This window comes from Tachyglossus aculeatus, chromosome 6 (genome assembly GCF_015852505.1).
Source record: "Tachyglossus aculeatus isolate mTacAcu1 chromosome 6, mTacAcu1.pri, whole genome shotgun sequence".
NCBI classification, from domain to species: domain Eukaryota; kingdom Metazoa; phylum Chordata; class Mammalia; order Monotremata; family Tachyglossidae; genus Tachyglossus; species Tachyglossus aculeatus.
The window spans coordinates 29751587-29772493 of record NC_052071.1 but is presented as its reverse complement, the minus strand read 5'-3'; the positions used below and the strand labels follow the sequence as shown (position 1 = coordinate 29772493).

At 38.7% G+C, this 20907-nt stretch overlaps 1 protein-coding gene across 6 annotated transcripts in view; it reads right to left on the bottom strand.

Annotated features, from left to right (window-relative positions):
* The window catches only part of MCF2 (MCF.2 cell line derived transforming sequence), an 85597-nt gene that overhangs the window by 28944 nt on the left and 35746 nt on the right, over window positions 1-20907 (bottom strand). For all 6 annotated transcript variants that reach the window (XM_038748646.1, XM_038748644.1, XM_038748641.1 and 3 more), the window contains 12 exons: window positions 16041-16160; window positions 15047-15163; window positions 13929-14078; window positions 13015-13139; window positions 12576-12690; window positions 11733-11852; window positions 9912-10103; window positions 8880-9071; window positions 7350-7521; window positions 5270-5358; window positions 2578-2666; window positions 223-289 (listed from right to left, as the gene is read on the bottom strand). In XM_038748646.1, the coding sequence (XP_038604574.1) occupies window positions 223-289; window positions 2578-2666; window positions 5270-5358; window positions 7350-7521; window positions 8880-9071; window positions 9912-10103; window positions 11733-11852; window positions 12576-12690; window positions 13015-13139; window positions 13929-14078; window positions 15047-15163; window positions 16041-16160 (1548 nt within the window). The remainder of the gene's footprint in view (window positions 1-222; window positions 290-2577; window positions 2667-5269; window positions 5359-7349; window positions 7522-8879; window positions 9072-9911; window positions 10104-11732; window positions 11853-12575; window positions 12691-13014; window positions 13140-13928; window positions 14079-15046; window positions 15164-16040; window positions 16161-20907) is intronic.

The window sequence follows — 20907 nt, the reverse complement described above, 5'->3', positions numbered from 1 at the left end:
CACAACAAAAAATCATAAATAACAACCATCTACTGAGGGAGTAGTTTGAATTTACACACTTAAAACAGACGGCTCAATTATAGGAAAGTTAACCTAAAAAGCAACTTAATAGCCTCCAATTTTTCTAAAGAGTGTTGTTAAAATGAGTTGCCATGAGTGTGATAAGCAATCCTTCTGAAATTGAATGGGCAAAATAATAGAAATATACTTTATATCACTCACCATCAACACAGTGAACAGTTCCTCTACATACACCCTCTCAGTTTCTATTAGTTCATTTATGACATGGCTAAAATGAAAAGAAAGGGCATAAATACCGGCTCTTTGCATGTATAGATTCATACTCAGTTATAACATTGTGATCTAAGTAAAGCAAACTTCCCACAGTCTAAATAGTAATGAATAAAGTAACACATTTAATCAAAAATATTTAAGTACACACTATCCAGAATGTGACTGTTATACAACTGCTTCATTATCAATATATAAAATATCCTTCAGAAATAAACAACTGCAGTCCCTCGGGTTTAAGAGCTATGTGGTTTTCTAATCTACAGGGGCTTTTTTTAAATATCGTACCATTGGATAAACCAAAGACTTAAAAAATATAAATTACTTCTATAACATGTACTTTCACTATGTGTTTTGGATAGAAAGCTGTTAGGGATTAGAAGCTAGATAGATCAGTAAACAGATAGGTACATAGATAGGTAGGTAATTAGATAGATCTGCCCTGGAACTCCCTTATACAACATCCTTATACAACAGACCACCACTCTCCCCACCTTCTAAGCATGATTAAAACCACATGTCCTTCAAGAGGTCTTCCCGGCCTAAGCCCTCTTTTCCCCTTCTCCCTCTCCCTTCTGTGTCACCCATATACCCTTTAAGCACTTGATATTCACCCCATCCTGCTAGTACTTTTGTATATATCCATAATTTATATTCACATCTGTCTCCTCCTTTAGACTATAAGTTCTTTGTGGGCAGGGATGGTGTCCACCAACTCTGTTGTATTATACTCTCCCAAGCATTCAGTACAGTGCTCTGCACATAGTAAGTGCTCAATAAATACCACTGATTGACTGACAGAACGCACGCAATGCAGGAAGATGCAGTGGCCCAGCTGACCAAGTATTATTGGGGAGCACGGGCCTGGAGTCGGAGGACCTGGGTTCTAACCCCAGCTATGGCACTTTCCTGCTGGGTGACTTTGGCAACTAAGTCACTTCTCTATGCCTTAGTTTCCTCATCTTTAAAATGCTGATTCAATACTTGTTCTTCCTCTTACTTTGAGGATGAGTGCCATATAGGACAGGGACTGTGCCTGACCTTATTAACTTGCATAATAATAACATTAATTGTGGTATTTGTTATGCACTTACTATGTGTCAGGCACTGTACTAAGCACTGGGATGAATACAGACCATATAGGTTCAACTCTGACCCTGTCCCGCATAGGGCTCAAAGCCTTAATTCTCATTTTTCAGATGAGGTAACTGAAGCCCAGAGAAGTGAAGTGACTTGTCCAAGGCCACACAGCAGACAAGCGGCAGAGCTGGGATTAGAACCCATGACCTTCTGATCCCAGGTCCGTGCTCTATCCACTAAGCCATGCTGCTTCTCTTTTTATCTACTCCAGTGTTTAACACAGTTCTTGGCACATAGTGAGGTCTTAAACAACACAATCATAACAGTTATTAGCTATGCACAGGACACATGCAGTTGTGCACAGAATCTAATGTGAGTTTTCTGACACAAATTGGCACAGGAAGAGGGAATATTTGGGTCCTGTTTCGACCTAGGTTTGGTGTCGGAGCAGGTATGTACTTACACCTAGGGTAAAACAAAATCTGCAGTTTACCCAAAAGGAGCCTTGCCATGTGGAAGAAAAATTGGCCTGGGAGTAGGAGACCTGGGTTCTAATTCAGGTATTTCTACTTGCCTACTGTGTGTCCTTGAACAAGTCACTCCACTTTTCTTTGCCTCAGTTTCCTCATCTGTATAATGGAAATTCAACAGCTGTTCTGCCCCCACCCCAGCCGTGAGCCCCATGTGAGACAGGGGCTTTGTCCAACCTTATTATCCTGAATTTACCCCAGTGCTAAGTAAAGTGCTTAGTACAGTGCTCTGCACACAGTAAGTGCTCAATAAATATGATTGAATGAAGTGCTTGGCTCATAGTAAGTGCTCAACAAACACTGCTATTATTGCTATTATTATTCTGAAGAGTAGCCCAAACTATAATTCCAAGTACTCTGGCTATGGCACAGTTGCACTTTGTCTAAGCATCTCTGAAGAATCACAACTTTACAACTGTCCCCCAAATAGTGTTCTCAACACAAGCATCTATACATTCATTATTAGGCTGCATCATTTTAGATCCAGGACACAAAAGTGCATAAGACAAATAAGATAGCAATTATTATTGACATTTATGGGACAGTTTTTTATAGGATGAACTATTCCCCAGGTCCCCTACTGCAAATTTCCCAATCTAAAAGTCTCATTGGGTGCTAAGTTAAATTTTAAAACATCTATGCCTATTCAAAAAGTTTTGAAGGAAAATGAACATACCTTTTTAATACATCCAAGTTATCATCACTCTCTGAGATAAAAGATTGTAAAGAATTTCGTTTTTCTTGATAATCGTGCATTACTTCAATCTGGAATTCAAATGGTACATTTTAGAATGATAAAGATCTTAAGGCATTATTATTGAGGGAGCTGATGCAAATGCAAACCATTTGCATTTTCATCAGTAAGGAAAAAAGGTATGCCATTTTAGCAATCTTCTCCTCTGACACTGTTGTTGCTAAATTGAAAAATGATCCATAACTGCATTCCAGGAATAATTGATAGTGACACATAAAGGAATCACATTTATAAATATACCATTTATGAAGGATATAAAAAATAGTTTAAAAGGACTGCAATGATATTTTATGATACAAATAACCTCATATCAACAGTTGTATGAAGTCATTTCATGTAGCATTTCCAACAGGGAGGCTCTAGAAACCAGGATTTCTAATATTGTCCCAAACCAGAGTTATGCTTCTCAATCTATCTCCTTTGGGGAAGCCTCTACTGAACTCAAAGAGTATATAATGAGGAGGACAAGTTTGAGTCAGCTGTCTTGGACCTAGGTGGGACAGCAAAGTAGCAGGTGTTTCACTAATCTGATTCACAAACAGTTTCAACACGGAGGATTTTCCCCGGGATATTTTTTCCTCATTAGATGACAGTTGTTCGCCGTTTTTGAGACCTTAATGTAGCTTCCCTGCTTGGCAGTGTTTCCCCCAGACAGGCATGTCTCTTCAGGCCTGCCTCTTGTTAAGTGGAATTTTAACAAGTCAGCATCTCCCATTCCCTTCAGCAAGGCTGGATTACTGACTTTGAACTGGTGCTGTGTCATGGCGCTCTTCCCAGTCTCCACTGCTCAATCAATCCTCTCCAGTCATGGAAAGGCCACTCAAGCAGTGGGGAGGAGGAAGACTGGAGACTGGAGAGGTACTTCAAGGACTGAGAACAGCAATTAACCCCAGAAATTACAGACTTCCCTCTCAACTGCAATTACAGGCTTCTTTTATGTAGCTTTTGACCACAACAGCACCACAATATACCTATGTCTCTCACTCCAGCTCAGTTGGCTTCACCACCTTCTGATCACCTACAGCAAGGGCCAGTACCTGCTCTTCTGCCCTCTTGGACTTGCTGATCTGACTCAAACACTTGACATATCCTCTCTTGACTACCCCAAAAGCTGCCTCACTGAACTCCCTGCCTCCAGCCTCTACCATCTCCAGTCCATACTTCTGCTGCCCAAATCAATTTTCTAAAAATAACCTCTTGCACACATCTTCCCACTTCTCAAAAAACTATTCATCTATCTCCGTATCCATGGAAATCCATCTATCTCCGTATCAAGTAGAAGCCCCTCACCATCAGATTCATGGCAGGGAATGTGTCTTCTCACAAAATCTTTCCCTCTGAATAGCCAGAGTGAAATCAGTTTTGGCAGCTTTGGGGTTTGAGGTTGGGAGGTTCTTATTACAACTAATCTGCTACTGAATGTGTTAATTTCTTATTACAATAAAGCCTTGTGTGACGCAGAGAGGAAGAGATCTATATTGGGCTGCATACAGGGAGGAACAGAAGTCAAAGTGTTTCCAAACCTGAATCCATTTACATATACAATCTGTCTCCACAGCCAGGTCTGGTTGGCTTTTTTGGGTGGTGTATTAAATGTCCAAGTAGAGAGAAGAAAATATCTCTATCACAAAGGGAAGTCATTCAATTGCATTGCACAACTTGGCGGATGCATTATGGGAAGATAAGGCAGGGACTTCTGTAATCATCTTTAGCAAACAGTGCTGAAATTAAGTCAGATTTGTTTATGCCTTATATCACTTTTTCCCAACTCTGAATAACTAGACACCTAAACATTTAGAAAGTCCTGTTCTTCTGTCCAGAGCTCCCAAGCAACCTCAAGAACTGTGGTGAAGAAAATAAACTTCAAACTTCCCTAATTCTCTGCTTGACAGGGCTGTTACCAGCTCTTCTCCAAATATTCCTCTTCTAGGCATATGGAGAAAACAAAAGGGGAAGAAGGAAGCTTAGGTGAAAGTGGACATCCCAGGTATTTGTGGGCATCAACCCAACTTTTAATACCACCTCATCCTATGCTTTGTAAGCACACATGGCTGATTTGTGCAGGGAAGGAGAGATTAAGTCTTCTGAACTTTTTATTCTCCCTTCTTGGGCAATAATAATGATGGCATTTATTAAGCGCTTACTATGTGCCAAACACTGTTCTAAGCGCTGGGGGGGATACAAGGTGATCAGGTTGTCCCATGTGGGGTTCACAGTCTTAATCCCCATTTTACAGATGAGGTAACTGAGGCCCAGAGAAGTTAAGTAACTTGCCCAAAGTCACACAGCTGACAAGTGGCAGGGCCAGGATTAAAACCCATGACCTCTAACTCCCAAGCCTGTGGTCTTTCCACTGAGCCACGCTGGGAAAGTAACAAGTATCCAGCAAGCACTTGGTGAATAACTTTGATTTAGTTATCTGAGCCACTAACCAGGCAATTATTCAGTCAGGAGCATTTACAGAGTGTCCCAGAGTATAGGGTATTGTTCTAAGAACAGAAATGCCTAAGTTCTTGCCCTTAAAGGACTTACAGTCATGCTATAGAGACCACAAAACCCCCGCATTCTAAAACGTCATGAATAAAGTCAACCTTCATCATTCATTAATGTTTACCTTGCGAGAGGTTTGACTTTTTCTTGATGTTTTCTTTCCAGGCAGAGAAATATCAAAGGAGAATTTCAAGCTGGAATTAAAATCAACACCTTCCAAATTAAAAGAAAAAAAGGAAAAGGATATTTATGTGCAACAGTAGACTTTTGTTCTCAAAGAGTAAAAATGTTTTAGTGTTCACATTACCATCTGTTTCAAAGAAAGGGAAAACAGCAATCCTCTTAACTAGAAAGCAGTAATGAACAGAAGACCAATACCAAAATCATATTTGAAAGAACATTTCAGTAGATAATTTATTCTCTAAATTGGTATCTTTGAAACCAAATAACATTTGAATTGATCCAATATTTGGTGAAATAAGTAATTTCTGCTAAGTGGGTGAAGTTAATCCCCTTTAACCTAGTCAGTTAACCCCCTGTATCCTCCCCAGCACTTAGAACAGTGCTTTGCAAAGAGTAAATGCTTAACAAATGCCATTACTATTATTAAAGACTATGTTTGGTAATACACGTACCAACATTTCAAATATTAGTACTTTTCTAAGTACAATACTAACCCTCAATTAACAATACATTCAAATAGCACTCAGAAAAATACATATTTGAGGGTACATTCATTTAACAAACTAATATGACTAATCTTTCATCTCTTTTAGTATTTTTCCCTCCTTACTGGGTCACGCATGCACTTGGGACCATAATCCCTAAGCAGTTAGGAATTCCTACTGCTCCATCTGTACCTACCTTTATTTTTGGCTGCTTCCTCAACCTACAATTTATTTTAGTGTCTGTCTCCCCTGCTAGACTGTAAACTCATTAAGAACAGGGGTCATATCCACTTTTTTTTTTTTTGGTATTTGTTAAGCCTTTACTACGTGCCAGGCACTGTACTAAGCGTCGGGGAAGATACAAGCTAATCAGGTAGGACACAGTCCATGTCCCACATGGGGCTCACAGTCTTAATCCCCATTCTACAGATGAGGTAACTGAGGGAAACAGAAGTAACTTTCATTCATTCATTCAACTGTATTTATTAAGCGCTTACTGTATGCAAAGCACTGTACTAAGTGCTAGGTAAAGTACAATACGACAACAATAAATTTGCCAAGGTCACAGAGCAGACAAGAACCCAGGCCCGTTCTCTACCCAACTAGACTACACTGCTACTTTATCATACTCTCTCAACTGCTTAGTATGGTGCTCTGCACACAATAAATACTCAAAAAATACCATTGATGTATTGTTTGATTAGTGGAGTCAGATAAAAGAAGTATTGAGAGGACTGAAAAAAACAGTTTAATCTAACAACAACAGGGAACACATTCTGAATCCCCATTTTACAGATGAGGTACTGAGGCACAGAGAAGTGATGTGACTTGGCCAAGGTCACAAGTGGCAGAACTGGGATTAGATCCCAGGTCCTTTTGACTTCCAGACTAGGCCATGCTGCTTCCCTTTCCAAAATAGACCGATGGCTTCTATACACCCAAGATGTCACCCATGTTTACTTGTATACCTCTCAATGGCCTTTTTAATGAATTTGTGACCTACAGAATTATTAAGGGCATCTTTTCCCCCTAGAATTTCCCTTTTCAAGGCTTTCATGCTCCATAATCAATCACTGGTATTCAGAATGTATCCATTAAAATAAAAAGCAAATGACAAAACTGATTTGCAATAGAATAATGCTTAGTCCTTCACAGCAAAACAGCATGGATAAATTCCTAGCTCATCTCAACTAAGACCACTCTACTTGCCAAAGATATAAATAAAACCTTGGATGGCCAAAACAACAGTCCAATTATAAAGGAATAAGTGACAAAGAATTTAATAATAATGGCATTTATTAAGCGCTTACTATGTGCAAAGCACTATTCTAAGCGCTGGGGAGGTTACAAGTTGATCAGGTTGTCCCATGGGGGACTTACAGTCTTAATCCCTATGTTATAGATAGGGTAACAGGCAGAGAGAAGTTAAGTGAGTTGCCCAAAGTCACACAGCTGACAATTGGCAGAGCTGGGATTTAAGATGAGGCAAAAACTATAAAACAAGAAAACAGAGATAGAAAAGACAAACCATGTTACCATGCTTGGGTGAGAATAATGGAGATCTAGATCTAGATGTGTTTTCAGGTCGAGGTGCTACGAGTTGGACTGGCCTCACTTGCTTATCCGTCAGTTTCTTGAAACAAGCTTGCCGACTTTCAAACATACTTCGAACATTTTCAAGCTTGATCTGTACGGACTGAATCTGAGCCTGGAGATTGCAAAATCAGACTCCTGTGAGATGATCACTGTTCAAAGTAAACCATTACTCCACATAGAAGTGGATTTCTGTGAAGCCGTTCAATATTAGTTGATGTAACTTTTAAAGACAAAATACATCTCATTGAGATGCAAAGGCCTCCAGATTTTGGTCAGAGACAGAATTATCTGTCTAGTAGTTTACATATAGCTATTAGAACTTTTTTTTCAATAGCTGAAATAAATTTGCATCGACCTTTGTGGAAAAAACCTAGATCAATACATTAAGCAAGCATATTATTACATAATATATTTACTGAAATTTTTTTGACATGAAGTGTGGTGATTGCTTCTTTTGGGTTGCTGCTTTAAATCTTCCAGACACTGGTAGTAATGTAAGCAGTAAGTTGGGCTAAGTAGTCTGGAAAAGATAATGCATCTCTTGCTGGTAGAATCTGACAGTCCATTTATAGCAATAACTTTTAAAAAGTGCAATTCAGATATCTTCTCCAAATTTGGCTAGTATTCTTTAAAGGGAAAAAAAATCCAGGTAATGATAGCTAAAGAAAACTTGGGAAAACTAAAGAGAGAGTTGAAGATTAGGATTTTTAAAATGAAAGCAGTCATAGGAGTGAAAGCACTAAATAATTTACCAGAAAAGAATATTCTTCTATCAGAAAATAAGGTATTTTCTGATCCTGCATCATAATTGTTAATAAGTCAGAATTATGCATTTTAAGACAATGCAGCATAAAATAAAAAGTTAATGAAAAGCAGGAAATTAATTATTGTAATTATAGTTCAAACAAATGCAAAGCATTGTCCGATAGTCTCACCTGAAAATTGCATAAATCATTGACCAAGGAACCTACAGTGAATAAGATAACAGGACCATTATACCAGAAATGAATTAGTCAATTTTCTGTTTAATTTCATTTTGAAATGGTATTCCCAATGTCCCATTTGCAGCTTTAGAGAACGGCCAGGGTGAAGTAAGGCAGTACACATGGAGGCATTTCCTGGAATTGCCAAGGATGCACATTTAAGAGAACAGAGGGTTGTGAGGGTTGTTTCCAAATAAGAAAGAAATTGAGTATAAACAGAACAGTCCTACAGCTCAGTGACAAATGACTAGTTCTTCAGTGACCAACACAGGGTCTAGTTCTACTTCTCAACTTTCTGGGCACAGACTTCCCTGTCTAAGGAATGAATAGTAATGATTTCATTTTTTTGCCACATCTGGCAAATTAGGAATTTCATTTTATATTCATTATAATTTTATAATTTCATTTTACCATATCAAGAGAAGTGGAGTTATTGTAATTGGAACTGATTACAACTTTTCTACATTTACATGAAAACACTACCTACCTTAAGTTCAGGAGTTAAAATTGACTCGAAATCATATTGCAGAACTTGAGGATTATAATTTAAGCATGGTAAAGAAGTTTCAAGGAATTTTTCTATATCTTGAAGAGCTTGTTGAGCACCTTCTTTAGACTGACACTTATCCATCTGCTGATTGGCTAAAAGATATGCCCCTTCATCACAGCACGCAAGTGCCTGGTGAAAAATAAGCAAAGAAATGTAATATGAAAACATGCCAGTGTGTCAATGTATTATGAGAAGAAAGAAAATGATCACTTTATGGCAAGCCAGGGCTAAACATTTTCCCAATATTCATGTTTCTTAGTTGTGCTAGATCTTATTTAGTAAGAGAAATGAATGCATAGCATTTTTCAAACGATCAGTTGGTTTATTATGTTACGGGACCATCCCCTAAATTTTGCCACAGAGAATTGTTTCTGTAAACAGTAAACTCTCCACTTAGTGCTTATTCTTGAATACGGGATCAAATCGCACTCTAAGGTATCACACTTCTATCCTATTTTTCTGTATCAGGGATCATAACTGTTGATTGGTCAAGTTTTGAATGAATTTCAAGTTCTGGAAATACCTTAAGAACCTCAAAACAATATGTCTTTTTTTAAAGTACAAGCTGTTTTTAAATCACGTCACACACAAAAAAAGAAAAATAAGAAGCATCACACCAACAGTCCTCAACATTCAAAAATTGGATAGGTATCCTCAACAGACTGGGTGCCAAGAATGAAAATATATGAGCACGTATGTAGGTATATGCATGGGATTTCCATGCAGATACAGAAAATGAGAAACTAGCCATCTTATTAACTAAAAATCAAATTGAGTGCTACAGGCAAATTGTAACATTAGAATACCACTCTGGGTCCTGCCCCATGGCATTTAGAAAAGTGGCTGTCTTTACTGCTTAGTGGAAAAGTAACCACCTCAACTGAAATTTTCAAAACAAAACTTGCCCAGTAAGTGTCATCTAGCTAAAGAGTTAAGAACATATCTTATGTAAATACTATTTATTTCTACCTGTTGCAGTCGGGAATGAAGTTCCAAGGTCTTGCTGAGTTGTACTTGTTTTGCTTTGATCTCATCCGTCAAAACATCAGAAAGGTGCCGTAACTCATTACAACGCTGGCAGATTAAATTAAGTGCATAGTGGTGGTTCGCTGCTAGCTGGTGACCATGTAATATCACAATCTGGGCCTTGCCTATTAATTCCTGTTTTTTTAAAAGTAATACAGTTATTTTATAACTACCCAAATGGTCATTGGACCACGTCTAGCATTTAAAGCCTGTGTTCATCCATGAAAAATAGATCAGTCAAATGGCTTTGCTGAAGAACATATTCTTCCAGTTAGGAATCCCTTTTTTGGGACTCTAAAAAATAAATATCTATGTGACAATAATGGCATTAGTTCAATGTTGCTGTTCTCAGTGCAAAGACTGGTTTGGAAGCAACTGGTTTTATCTAAATGACAATTCTCTTATGCTGTCCATGCCACTGATAACCCAGAGCTCTCTACCTGCCACACTGGGGTATATATTACAATTAAGCCAGCATGGATGCTATGCAGGTCTTTTGTTTGTTTGTTTTTTTCCCTTCCATCTGCACTCTCTTTTAACTAATCCCACCTCTCCTGGAAGATCTACAGGGTCGGAAATCATATTTCTTCATTTTTGTAATTAGATTATGTCTGTCTCCCCCACTAGATTGTAAAGCTCTCTGAGGGCACACATAGTGTCTTCTGACTCTGTTATACTCTTTCAAATACTTAGCACAGTGCTCTAAAAGCAGAGGATGTTTAATAAATACTACTGATCAATTAATTGAAAGCCATGATAGTCGGCTTTGGTAGGAGATGATCTGGAGTTCAATATATGGGAGAAAGTCTCCAGAAACTGAACTTTGAGAAATACCCACAAGTCAAAAAAGCTTACAGAGAATTTTCAGCTAAGAGCTCCACACCTTAAACAGAGGAACCTGATGTGATACTCTGGAGCGAAGTGTCTTAAGGTAAATCCCTGACAAAACACCGAGAAGAGTATCCCTACCTCTCAAATATGACATTCCAGCAGTTTAGCTGCCTGTGCTGGTTTCCCCAAGCATTCACCTACCAGCCTATGAGAGGAGCCCAAAGTGCTTAGTGCAGTGCTTTCACACAGTATGCACTCAATAAATAAGACTGAATGAATAAATGAATTCAAACAACAACCAGTGCAATAAAGAGGTAAAGAACTTTCTATCTGCAGTAACTTTTCATTGTCCGTGATAGAAGTTCCTTCCCCAATTCTAGACTAGATATAAAGCTTCTGGAAGCCCTTAAGGTATTACTATCAATAGATCAATCAATCAATGATATTTATTGAGCACTTACTATGTGCAGAACACTAAACTAAGCACCTGGGAGAATATTATTATAATACATGTATACTACTACATCATTTGACTATTGAGATTGGGAGGAGCCACAGATATTGTCCCCCCACTATTTCCACCATTCTCCTTCCCCAAGCCACAGTGTGAAAATTATATTTTTTTCTCAAGTTAATTTACCAGGTTCAGTATAAGATCATACTGATCTCTAGAGGAAACAAGTCACATGATTCTTACACAACATTCCTTTGAAGGATATATTCCTAAACGCTATTCAACCTATAAAAAGTATGAGTACCACATCTGATTAATGTCCTATACCAGCTTCTGGCTTTAGATACCAAAATTTTAATTTTGCTAATGTCTACTAACAGAGAATGATTACTGTTTGGGAACTAGGCTAAAGCTTAGTCACAAGAAAATGTATTTGTGACATTTCATTGGTAGGACAATAATCTGAAAGAAACTCTTACCTGAGCCATTTCATCCAAATTTCCCAAATCAGTCAGTCTTTGTTTTACTTCTGAGACATTTTCTCCAGTAACAGGCAGTTCCACTTGCTGAGCCATTAAAAACTCAATAGCATTCTTGAGCTTAAAATAGTGGGAGAAAAAATTACAAATTAAAATGCACCACACTATCTTTCAGAAGTTTCCTAATAATCAATGTAGAAGATCATAAATAAGGAGATGTTCTGTATATATGAAAATGTTCCATCATTACATTCACTATAGAAACCAAAGAAATCAAGTAACATTTCTCTGACAATTCAAAATTGTTCTGTATAATTTGATTTGTTATGCAATGTTCTAATTGATGTTAGTGGAGTTTTCAGCATTTCCCTGGAAATGCCAACCCAATCTAAGAGTCATTCCAAGTAGAAAGCATATTGGATGATGGGTATCACAGTTATCCCCAAAATTCCTTATTAGAGGAGTATGTCAATTAATGAAGTGGCTTACTGAGTAAATTTACTAAAGGATTATTTACAGTGGCAACTTCCCTTTTTCTGAGGTGTTTCTGCTAAGAAATCAGTTATATTTGTTCTTGTATTCAGAATGTGACTTTCTTGAAATAATACACATCTTGTAAAACCTTGTCTCTGGAAATTGAGACAGAAGGATCTTCAGCATTGGAAAAAAACCAATTAGACCCAGGATAGTTACTTCACACATTTAATGCTGCCAACTGCAAAACACAGTTATAGGTTCAGCTTAACTAACTGTGGAAAATGTATCAAACCGTAGTTTGAGAGTAGATGCTTGAAAGCCTTACTGAAAGTGAATTCATTTATCTATGGGAAAGTTCTAACCTACCTCTTGAAAGTTTTGCTCAAACTTGCAGAGTTGTAGATATTGCTCCATTTTTAGTTGATGTTTTTCCCAAAATCCATCAAAGGCAGTTTCCATCTCATGTAACTGTGCTAGCAATCTTCACAGATGAGAGAAATGTAAAAATACTGAAGAAAAATACACTTCTAAGACTTTTCACAAGAAATGACAGATTGTTTTGGCCACTAAGACAATGTAGGGGATGTCACAGCCAAGGAATCTGACTTCAGCAGAAAGGAATAATATAAGCCTTAATTCCAAGAGTTTCTCTCATGCTCCAGAATTAATATTTCAGCATTTAGCTTAAAATTCAGAATGGCAAATTGAGTGTTTCACACTCCAAAAACCCTACATATCATATCAAATGAATATGCCTTTATGTTCAAAATCAGAGAACACTTTCATTCTAAAAACAATTCCTCACCTATTAACAGTATCCCAATCTCCAGTCTTCTCCTGAGGAGTTTCTTGACTTGAATTTCTGACGTCAGGCACTTCTAAGTTTCTTAGCAGCATATTTCCTTCATACATTACTGTTGTGATATCTTCCTGTACAAAAGCAAAACAATTATTCATCCGATATTTCCTGTTCATCAAGAACTAAATAATAATAACACCAACACACACCCATGATAGGTACCTCTATCAGTTTTGGAGGCTGCAGCAACAGAACTAGAGTCCTTCTCCTATTTCTCCAGACTTTTGAGAGTGAAGGGAGGAGGGAGAAATGGTCTGGAAAGGCCAAGGGCCACTCAGACTGGGGTGAGTGACAGAAGAGAGGAGAGGATGGCAGGTCACTATTCAGACTTGAGTGGGTTGGGAACAGAGATAATGTTAAGTGAAATTTGCTCTGCAAACCGTGCAGGCTTCAACCCCTTTCCAAAGTGGGGGACTCATTTTTCCCAGAACAATACACTGTGGACTAGATTGCCTGTAACCCATTCTACAGCCCTAGAGGGGTGAAGAAATGGCAGCTGAGTGGGAGTGAAAGAGCCCAAATGTTTACTCAGCTCATCTCCTGTACTATGGCTCCCCTTCGACACTGCTGCAGCTCCGGCTGCTGCCACGGCAGGCATAGTTCTTTTGGGACTCCATATCTTCTACCCAGTGTAATTCCCTAGACTGCTAGTTTAGCATGATCTCTGATCTTTTATCTGAAGATGGGGTGGGAGGTGGGAGGAAAATCCTAGTTTGGGGGCACCATGGCATAGATTTGGAAGTATCTTTTTATTCCAATTGAAATGCCAAATGACATGAGAGAGGCCAGAGACTTCTGAACCACCTTCTAAGAAGAATATGCATTAGCACTGGTGTGCCAGTCTAAGAAATTAGACATACCTTCAACTGATAGTACTTTTCAGTACGCACCGCCAGGATCCGTTCTAATGAGTAAATGTCATCTGGGAGTTCTCTTTCTGCCAGTTCTGTTCCAAAGGACTGTAACATCTGAGCAACTTCCTTCACAGTGAGCGCAAAGCTCTCTATAGCCTGTGGGGGGATATTTACCACTTCAACTACATGTTCGTTATGTCACCTAATCAAAAACTATATTAAAATAGTTCATTTTCCTGCCCATAAGAAATGTATATCCTGCGTACAAAAGATCCTAATTTTATTTGCAATCTTATTTTCCAAATTTATAATAATCTGGTAAATTAAACAGCCTCTAAAAATGTCTTCAATCTTCTTGTTGGGACTTTATATAGAATTTTAGTGCCTTTTGACATGTAAAATACCACTCCAGGTGACATTCTTTAGTCAATTCTTACTGAATCACTTTCAAGACAGAATATGGATATTTCTCTTTTATCTAGACAATAAATTCAATTGCTTAAGTTTATGAAAGAACAAAAATAATCCGGGAGTTATAAATCAGGGTTATGAAAGGAAATCTTTGAAAAACTAACTCTTGCCTGGCAAAATCATTTTCACCAGAACCTAGACATAGATTTGTACCATTTGTTAATTCTGAATCGCCCCACCCCCACCAAAAAAAAAAAAAAAGAATTAAAGGATGTTTTCAGCCAAACTAATTACTCACAGACAGCTAATCACAAAAGAAAATTTGGAAGCATACCCAGTGAAGATCAGTTACTTGACCACCATAACTACCCAGTGAGCTAAATTTCCTTGCATTTTTAAATCTTAGTCATATGTACTTGTACCACCTTCTCTAAAAGTTGAGGATACTGGCAAAATGAAGACCCATCCAGGGCTTCCCCACCACCTAAACAGGAAGACTTGAGTCAGTGTGTCAAACTATAATGGGCATCCTCATCCCTGCATCCTTCGGGTAGATTTTCCAAGAATCAACACTTCAGTTTTAATCACATACACACTAAAGGAAAATCCTTGATATTTTCACAAAGAGCTGATGTAAAGTTAATTATTTCATAATGAGTTTCTAAAGGTTTGATGTTCCTATTTTTCGATAGTAGACAACAAAAGCGACATACAGTTCTGAAGATAACCCATTCGCTATGGCAATATTCCAACGTGCCCCCAAACTCAGGAGTTAACTGCTTCTCATCAATATATGTCAGCAAGTCACTGACTGAACTGAGCATAACCACCTACGGGAATGAGGAAGAAAATGATGTTAGTGTTTTTCTTATGGCATCTTTCAAGCTAACATATGGAACGGAGCTCAGAACATTTTTAGATAGAAGAAAGAACAAATTATCTTCTATCAGTTCCTTGTCAGTACTCCCACACTTTAAATTGGTTTAGGCTAATCCTAGTACTTATCTAATGAAACATTCCTCTGGAAAGTAAGATCATTTCCATGGAGAGCCTATCAAAACACCAAATTCTAACATTACATGGTACATTATCTAGGTTCAGTGAAAAATAAGATGTGTACAAATACACATAAGAAATATTACATATATACATATTATAATTTTTGCAAAATAATAAATTTACCTCAAAGTCACTGTACAACTAAATTGCACAAAGCTCAACCTTTCCCTGTTCCTATTAAAGTACTCTATTTCTTAATAGGGTAAAATTTTTAACTTCTTAAATATTATGATGGGAAAGACAATGGTGTTCTAACAATTTCCTCAAATGCAACCTCAAATTTCTTTCAAAGAGTACTAGTTTTCTTTTTGTAAAAAAAACACACAAAACCCAATAAAATACTCCCCAAACTTTGGCTAGTGCAATTAGAACAGTGCTTGGCGCACAGTAAGTGCTTAACAGATACCATAATAATAATAATAACAATAATTTTGAGAAAATGAAGGCATAAACTAAAATTAATGCACTATTGTACATAACAGGAAATGAACCCCAATCAATTTTCTAGAATCACAGTTGAAAATTTAAAATTATGAGATAACATTTTATGACTATTTAAGTTCAACTTCTGGTGCTAAGGAACTAAAGAAAAAAGTGATGAGGCCACTAAAATCTACAGTTATAAGGTCAAATGACCCTTTGACATACTGGCAATTTGAGTATGAAATCCTCTTGACTAAACCGAAATCCGATGTCGGTGAAAGTGCGCTGGATAAACCCGGTGGGACGGAGAACCATCACTAAGTGCAAGTTCCCGGGGAAAGAAGCCTAATGGAAGAAATCAAAATTAATCAAAACCTGCATTGAATCATCACTCTTCAGAGAAAACTCATTTAAATTAAAATGTCATATCCCAATGTAATTAAAGCCCCAGAAAGCTCCAAATTTAAAGGGGAATAAAACTGATGAAAGTGGAAAGGGAAATGGGAAAAGCCACTTGCAATTTGGTATTGTTCTCCAAAACTCAAGCTATCTGACATTCATTCCATGCACCGTCTATTCCTCTGGAAGAGCATTTCACAATCTAGTCAGATCAATCTTAAGAACACATCTCTGAGTATATTATTATAAACCTTTCTTTCTTCATTTGACTCCCAGGATGACTTGATTCACGTGAAAAACAACCAACAAAATTCTTCATTTAGGAACAGGACTATTCGGAAATATGGGAGGTGTCATAAATACACTGTGGACATTCAAAATTACAATTGAGTTTTACATCCAGAATGCCTCCTCTGCCAAATATATAAAGCATAGGAAGCCTAAGAAGGGAACTTGGAAATTCAACAGCCTCTCTCTGACAATGCTAAACTTATCAGCATATGCTCATAAAGGCCTTGAAAATAATGATAATAATAGTGATGCTGATAATGATGTTCCAACACATCAAACTTAACATGTCCCAAACTTAACTCATCGCTCTCTTCAAACCCACATATTCAATCTGTCACTAAATAATAATAATAATGGTATTTATTAAGTGCTTACTATGTGCAAAGCACTGCTCTAAGCACTGGTGAGGTTACAAGGTGATCAGGTTGTCCCACGGGGGGCTCACACTCTTAATCCCCATTTTACAGATGAGGTAACTGAGGCAGAGAAAAGTTAAGTGACTTGCCCAAAGTCACACAGCTGACAATTGGCGGAGCTGGGATTAGAACCCATGACCTCTGACTCCAAAGCCTGCGTTCTTTCCATTGAGCCACGCTGTTTCTCTAAATACTAAATCTGGTCAGCTTAACCTTCACAACATCCAAACTACCACATTAATCCAAGCACTTATTCTACACTGCCTTGATTACTGCATAAACCTCCTTGTTGATCTCCTTGCCTCCTGTCTCTCCCCTCTTCAGCCTATACTTCATTCTGCTGCCAGATCATTTTTCTACAAAACTGTTCAGTCCATGTTTCCCCACTCCTCAAGAACCTCCAGTGGTTGCCCTCCCACCTCCACATCAAACAGAAACTCCTTATCATAGTCTTTAAAACACTCAGTCGCCTTGCCCCCTCCTACCTTACCTCACTGCTTTCAACCTACAGTCCAGTTCGTATATGTCACTCCTCAATTCCAACTTACTCACTGTACCTCAGTCTTGTCTATCTCACCGCCAACCTTTTACCCACATCTTGCCCCTGGCCTGGAACACGATCCCACTTCATATCTGACCGATGATTACTTTCCTCACCTTCAGTCTTATTAAAAGCATATTTCCAAGCGGCCTTCTCTAAGCCCTCATTTCCTGGTCTCCCACTTGCTTCTGTGCTGCCTTTGTACTTGGATTTGCACCCCTTATTCGATCCTCCCTCAGACCCACAGCACTTGGGTGGACATCCATATTTTATTTATATTAATGTTTGTTGCCTACTTCTAGACTGCAGGGCCCCTATCTGCTAACTCGTACTGAACTCTCCCAAGCACTTAATCTACACAGTAAGTGCTCAATAAATACGATTGATTTACCAAGTGGGGTGAAGGGAGAAAATTAAAAGCAACAATTAACGAGCACGGGCTTTGGAGTCAGAGGTCATGGGTTCAAATCCCAGCTCCGCCAACTGTCAGCTGTGTGACTTTGGGCAAGTCACTTAACTTCTCTGTGCCTCAATTACCTCTTCTGGAAAAAGTGAATTAAAACTGTAAGTCCCCCGTGGGACAACCTGATCACCTTGTAACCTCCCCAGCACTTAGAACAGTGCTTTGCACAAAGTAAGTGCTTAACAAATGCCATCATCATCATCAGGTAAAGCAAAATTGCTGGTGTTGAGTTTTACCTTCTCATCCTTCAACTATACTCTAATGGAGTGATACCACAAGAAACGCTTTGGGGATGTCACCCCCCTCCTCAAAAATCTCCAGTGGTTGCCTATCACCCTTCGAATGAAGCAAAAACTCATAATTGGCTTCAAAGCTCTCCATCACCTTGACCCCTCCTACCTCACCTCCCTTCTCTCCGTGTACAGCCCAGACCTCAAACTCCACTCCTCTGCCGCTAACCTCCTCACTGTACCTCATTCTCACCTGTCCTGCCATCAACCCCTGGCCTACATCCTACCTCTGGCCTGGAATGCCCTCCCTCCTCACATCCACCAAACTACCTCTATTCCCTCCTTCAAAGCCCTACTGAGAGCTCACCTTCTCCAGGCGGCCTTCCCAGACTGAGCCCCCATTTCCCTCTGCTCCTCCTCCCCCGCATCGCCCCTACTCCCTCCCTCTGCTCTACCCCCTTCCCTATCCCACAGCACTTGTGTATATTTGTACATATTTATTATTCCATTTATTTTATTAATGATGTATATATATATCTATAATTCTCTTTATTTTGATGCTATTGATGCCTGTCTACTTATTTTGTTTTGTTGTCTGTCTCCCCCTTCTAGACTGTGAGCCCATTATTGGGTAGGGATTGTCTCTATCTGTTGCTGAATTGTACTTTCCAAGCACTTAGTACAGTGCTCTGCACACAGTAAGCACTCAATAAATACGATTGAATGAATGAATGAATGTAATGTTAAGAAGGTCAGTGGAAAAAAAGAAAAGGATGGAGATCGGATTGGGATGTGAGTACATGTATGAGCATACATGCTTGTTTGCAAGCCTTAATGAACTCATAGATAAATTTTAATGTGCATAACTTACACTAATGGTAATAACTGCAGAATTTTAGTGCTTACTATGCACCAATAATTCTGCTAAGCATTGGAGTAGATAGAATCATAACTGGTATTGAATTTCCATTATAGGTGAGGAAGCTGAGACCCAGAAAAGTTAAATGACTCGCCCAAGGTCACACAGCAGGCAAGCAGCGGAGCTGAGATTAGAACCCAAGTCTCCTGACTTCCTGTCCTGTGCACTTGCCACTATGCCACGCTGTTTCTCTCATACCAATTATATGCGAGCCTTGGTTTTTTGATTTAGAGTGTCAATTCAGACGTTTGGGGCACATTAGACCAGGATGCATTTGTTGACATAAAATAATACTTACACATTTTTAGACACAAAGATACTGTGCCAGTGGTGAGATCACATCACTGAGTGTGAGTGTCTCAGAAAATCTATTGCAAACTTTGTGTGTCAATTAAAAACTAAAAGTGCCTCTTTTCTGGTCCCCTGTCATTGTTCGTTTTATGGTACTTGTTAAGCACTTACTCTGCGTCACACACTGTTCTAAGCTCAGAGACAGGTACAAGGTAATTAGGTTGAACACAGTCCCTGTCCCACATAGGGCTCACTGTCTTAAGTAGGAGGGAGAACAGGTATTGAATCTCCATTTTACAGTTGAGGAAACAGTCACAGAGAAGTTTGGGTTTTTTTAATGGTATTTGTTAAGCACTTATTATGCACCAGGCACTATTCTAAGTGCTGGGGTAGAGACAAGCTAGCAGTTTGGACACAGTCCATGTCCCACCTGGGGCTCAAGGTTTTAATTCCCATTTTACAGATAATGTAACAGGCACAGAGAAATTAAGTGACTTTCCCAAGGTCACAAGGCAGACATGTGGCAGAACTGAGATCCTTCTGACTCCCAAGCCCATTCTCATCCATTAGATCACACTGCTTCTCAATACTCATTCAGGTGAGCATTACTCAGATACCACTATTCAGAGTGCAGAAGCAGTGTGGCTGCAGAAGCAGCATAGATTAGTGGAAAGAGCATGGGCTGGGGGTCAGAGGTCATGAGTTCTAATCCCGGCTCCACCACTTTATCAGCTGTGTGACTTTGGGAAAGTCACTTAACTTCTCTGTGCCTCTGTTCCCTCATCTGTAAAATGGGGATTAAGACTGGGAGCCCCACGTGGCACAACCTGATTACCTTGTATCTACCCCAGCACTTAGAACAGTGCTTGGCACACAGTAAGCACTTAAATACCGTCATCATTATGATTATTATTAAATGAATATTTGATCTGTTCAAAGCAGCGTGGCTCTATTGAAAGAGCACGGGCTTGGGAGTCAGAGGTCATGGGTTCAAATCCCAGCTCTGCCAATTGTCAGCTTTGTGACTTTGAGCAGGTCACTTCACTTCTCTGGGCCTCAGTTACCTCATCTGTAAAATGGGGATTAAGACTGCGAGCCCCACATAGGACAACCTGATCTCCTTGTATCCTCCCCAGCACTTAGAACAGTGCTTTGCACATAGTAAGCGCTTAACAAATGCCATCATCATTATCATTATTATTATTATTTGTAAAACTAAAGTATTTAAATGTGTGCTAAAATAAACAGGATTTTCCACATTAAAGCAATTCCATACCATGTAGCAGATTTGTTTAAAGTTTTGGAAACAAAAATTCTAAAATCTTAAAAGTGATCATTGGAGATCCTCTTACCCATTGAATCAAATGGACATGAAATGCTGAAACTTTAAAAAATTGCAATTTTTCTCAAAATACTGTTTGGTTTTTTTTTTTTCCCCAATAACCGATGATTTTGAGACCTTTACCAAGAAAGCCAAGAGTCCTAGAGAATAGGAGCTTCCCCTTCCTAAATACATGAATTAGAGAAGCAGCGTGGCTCAGT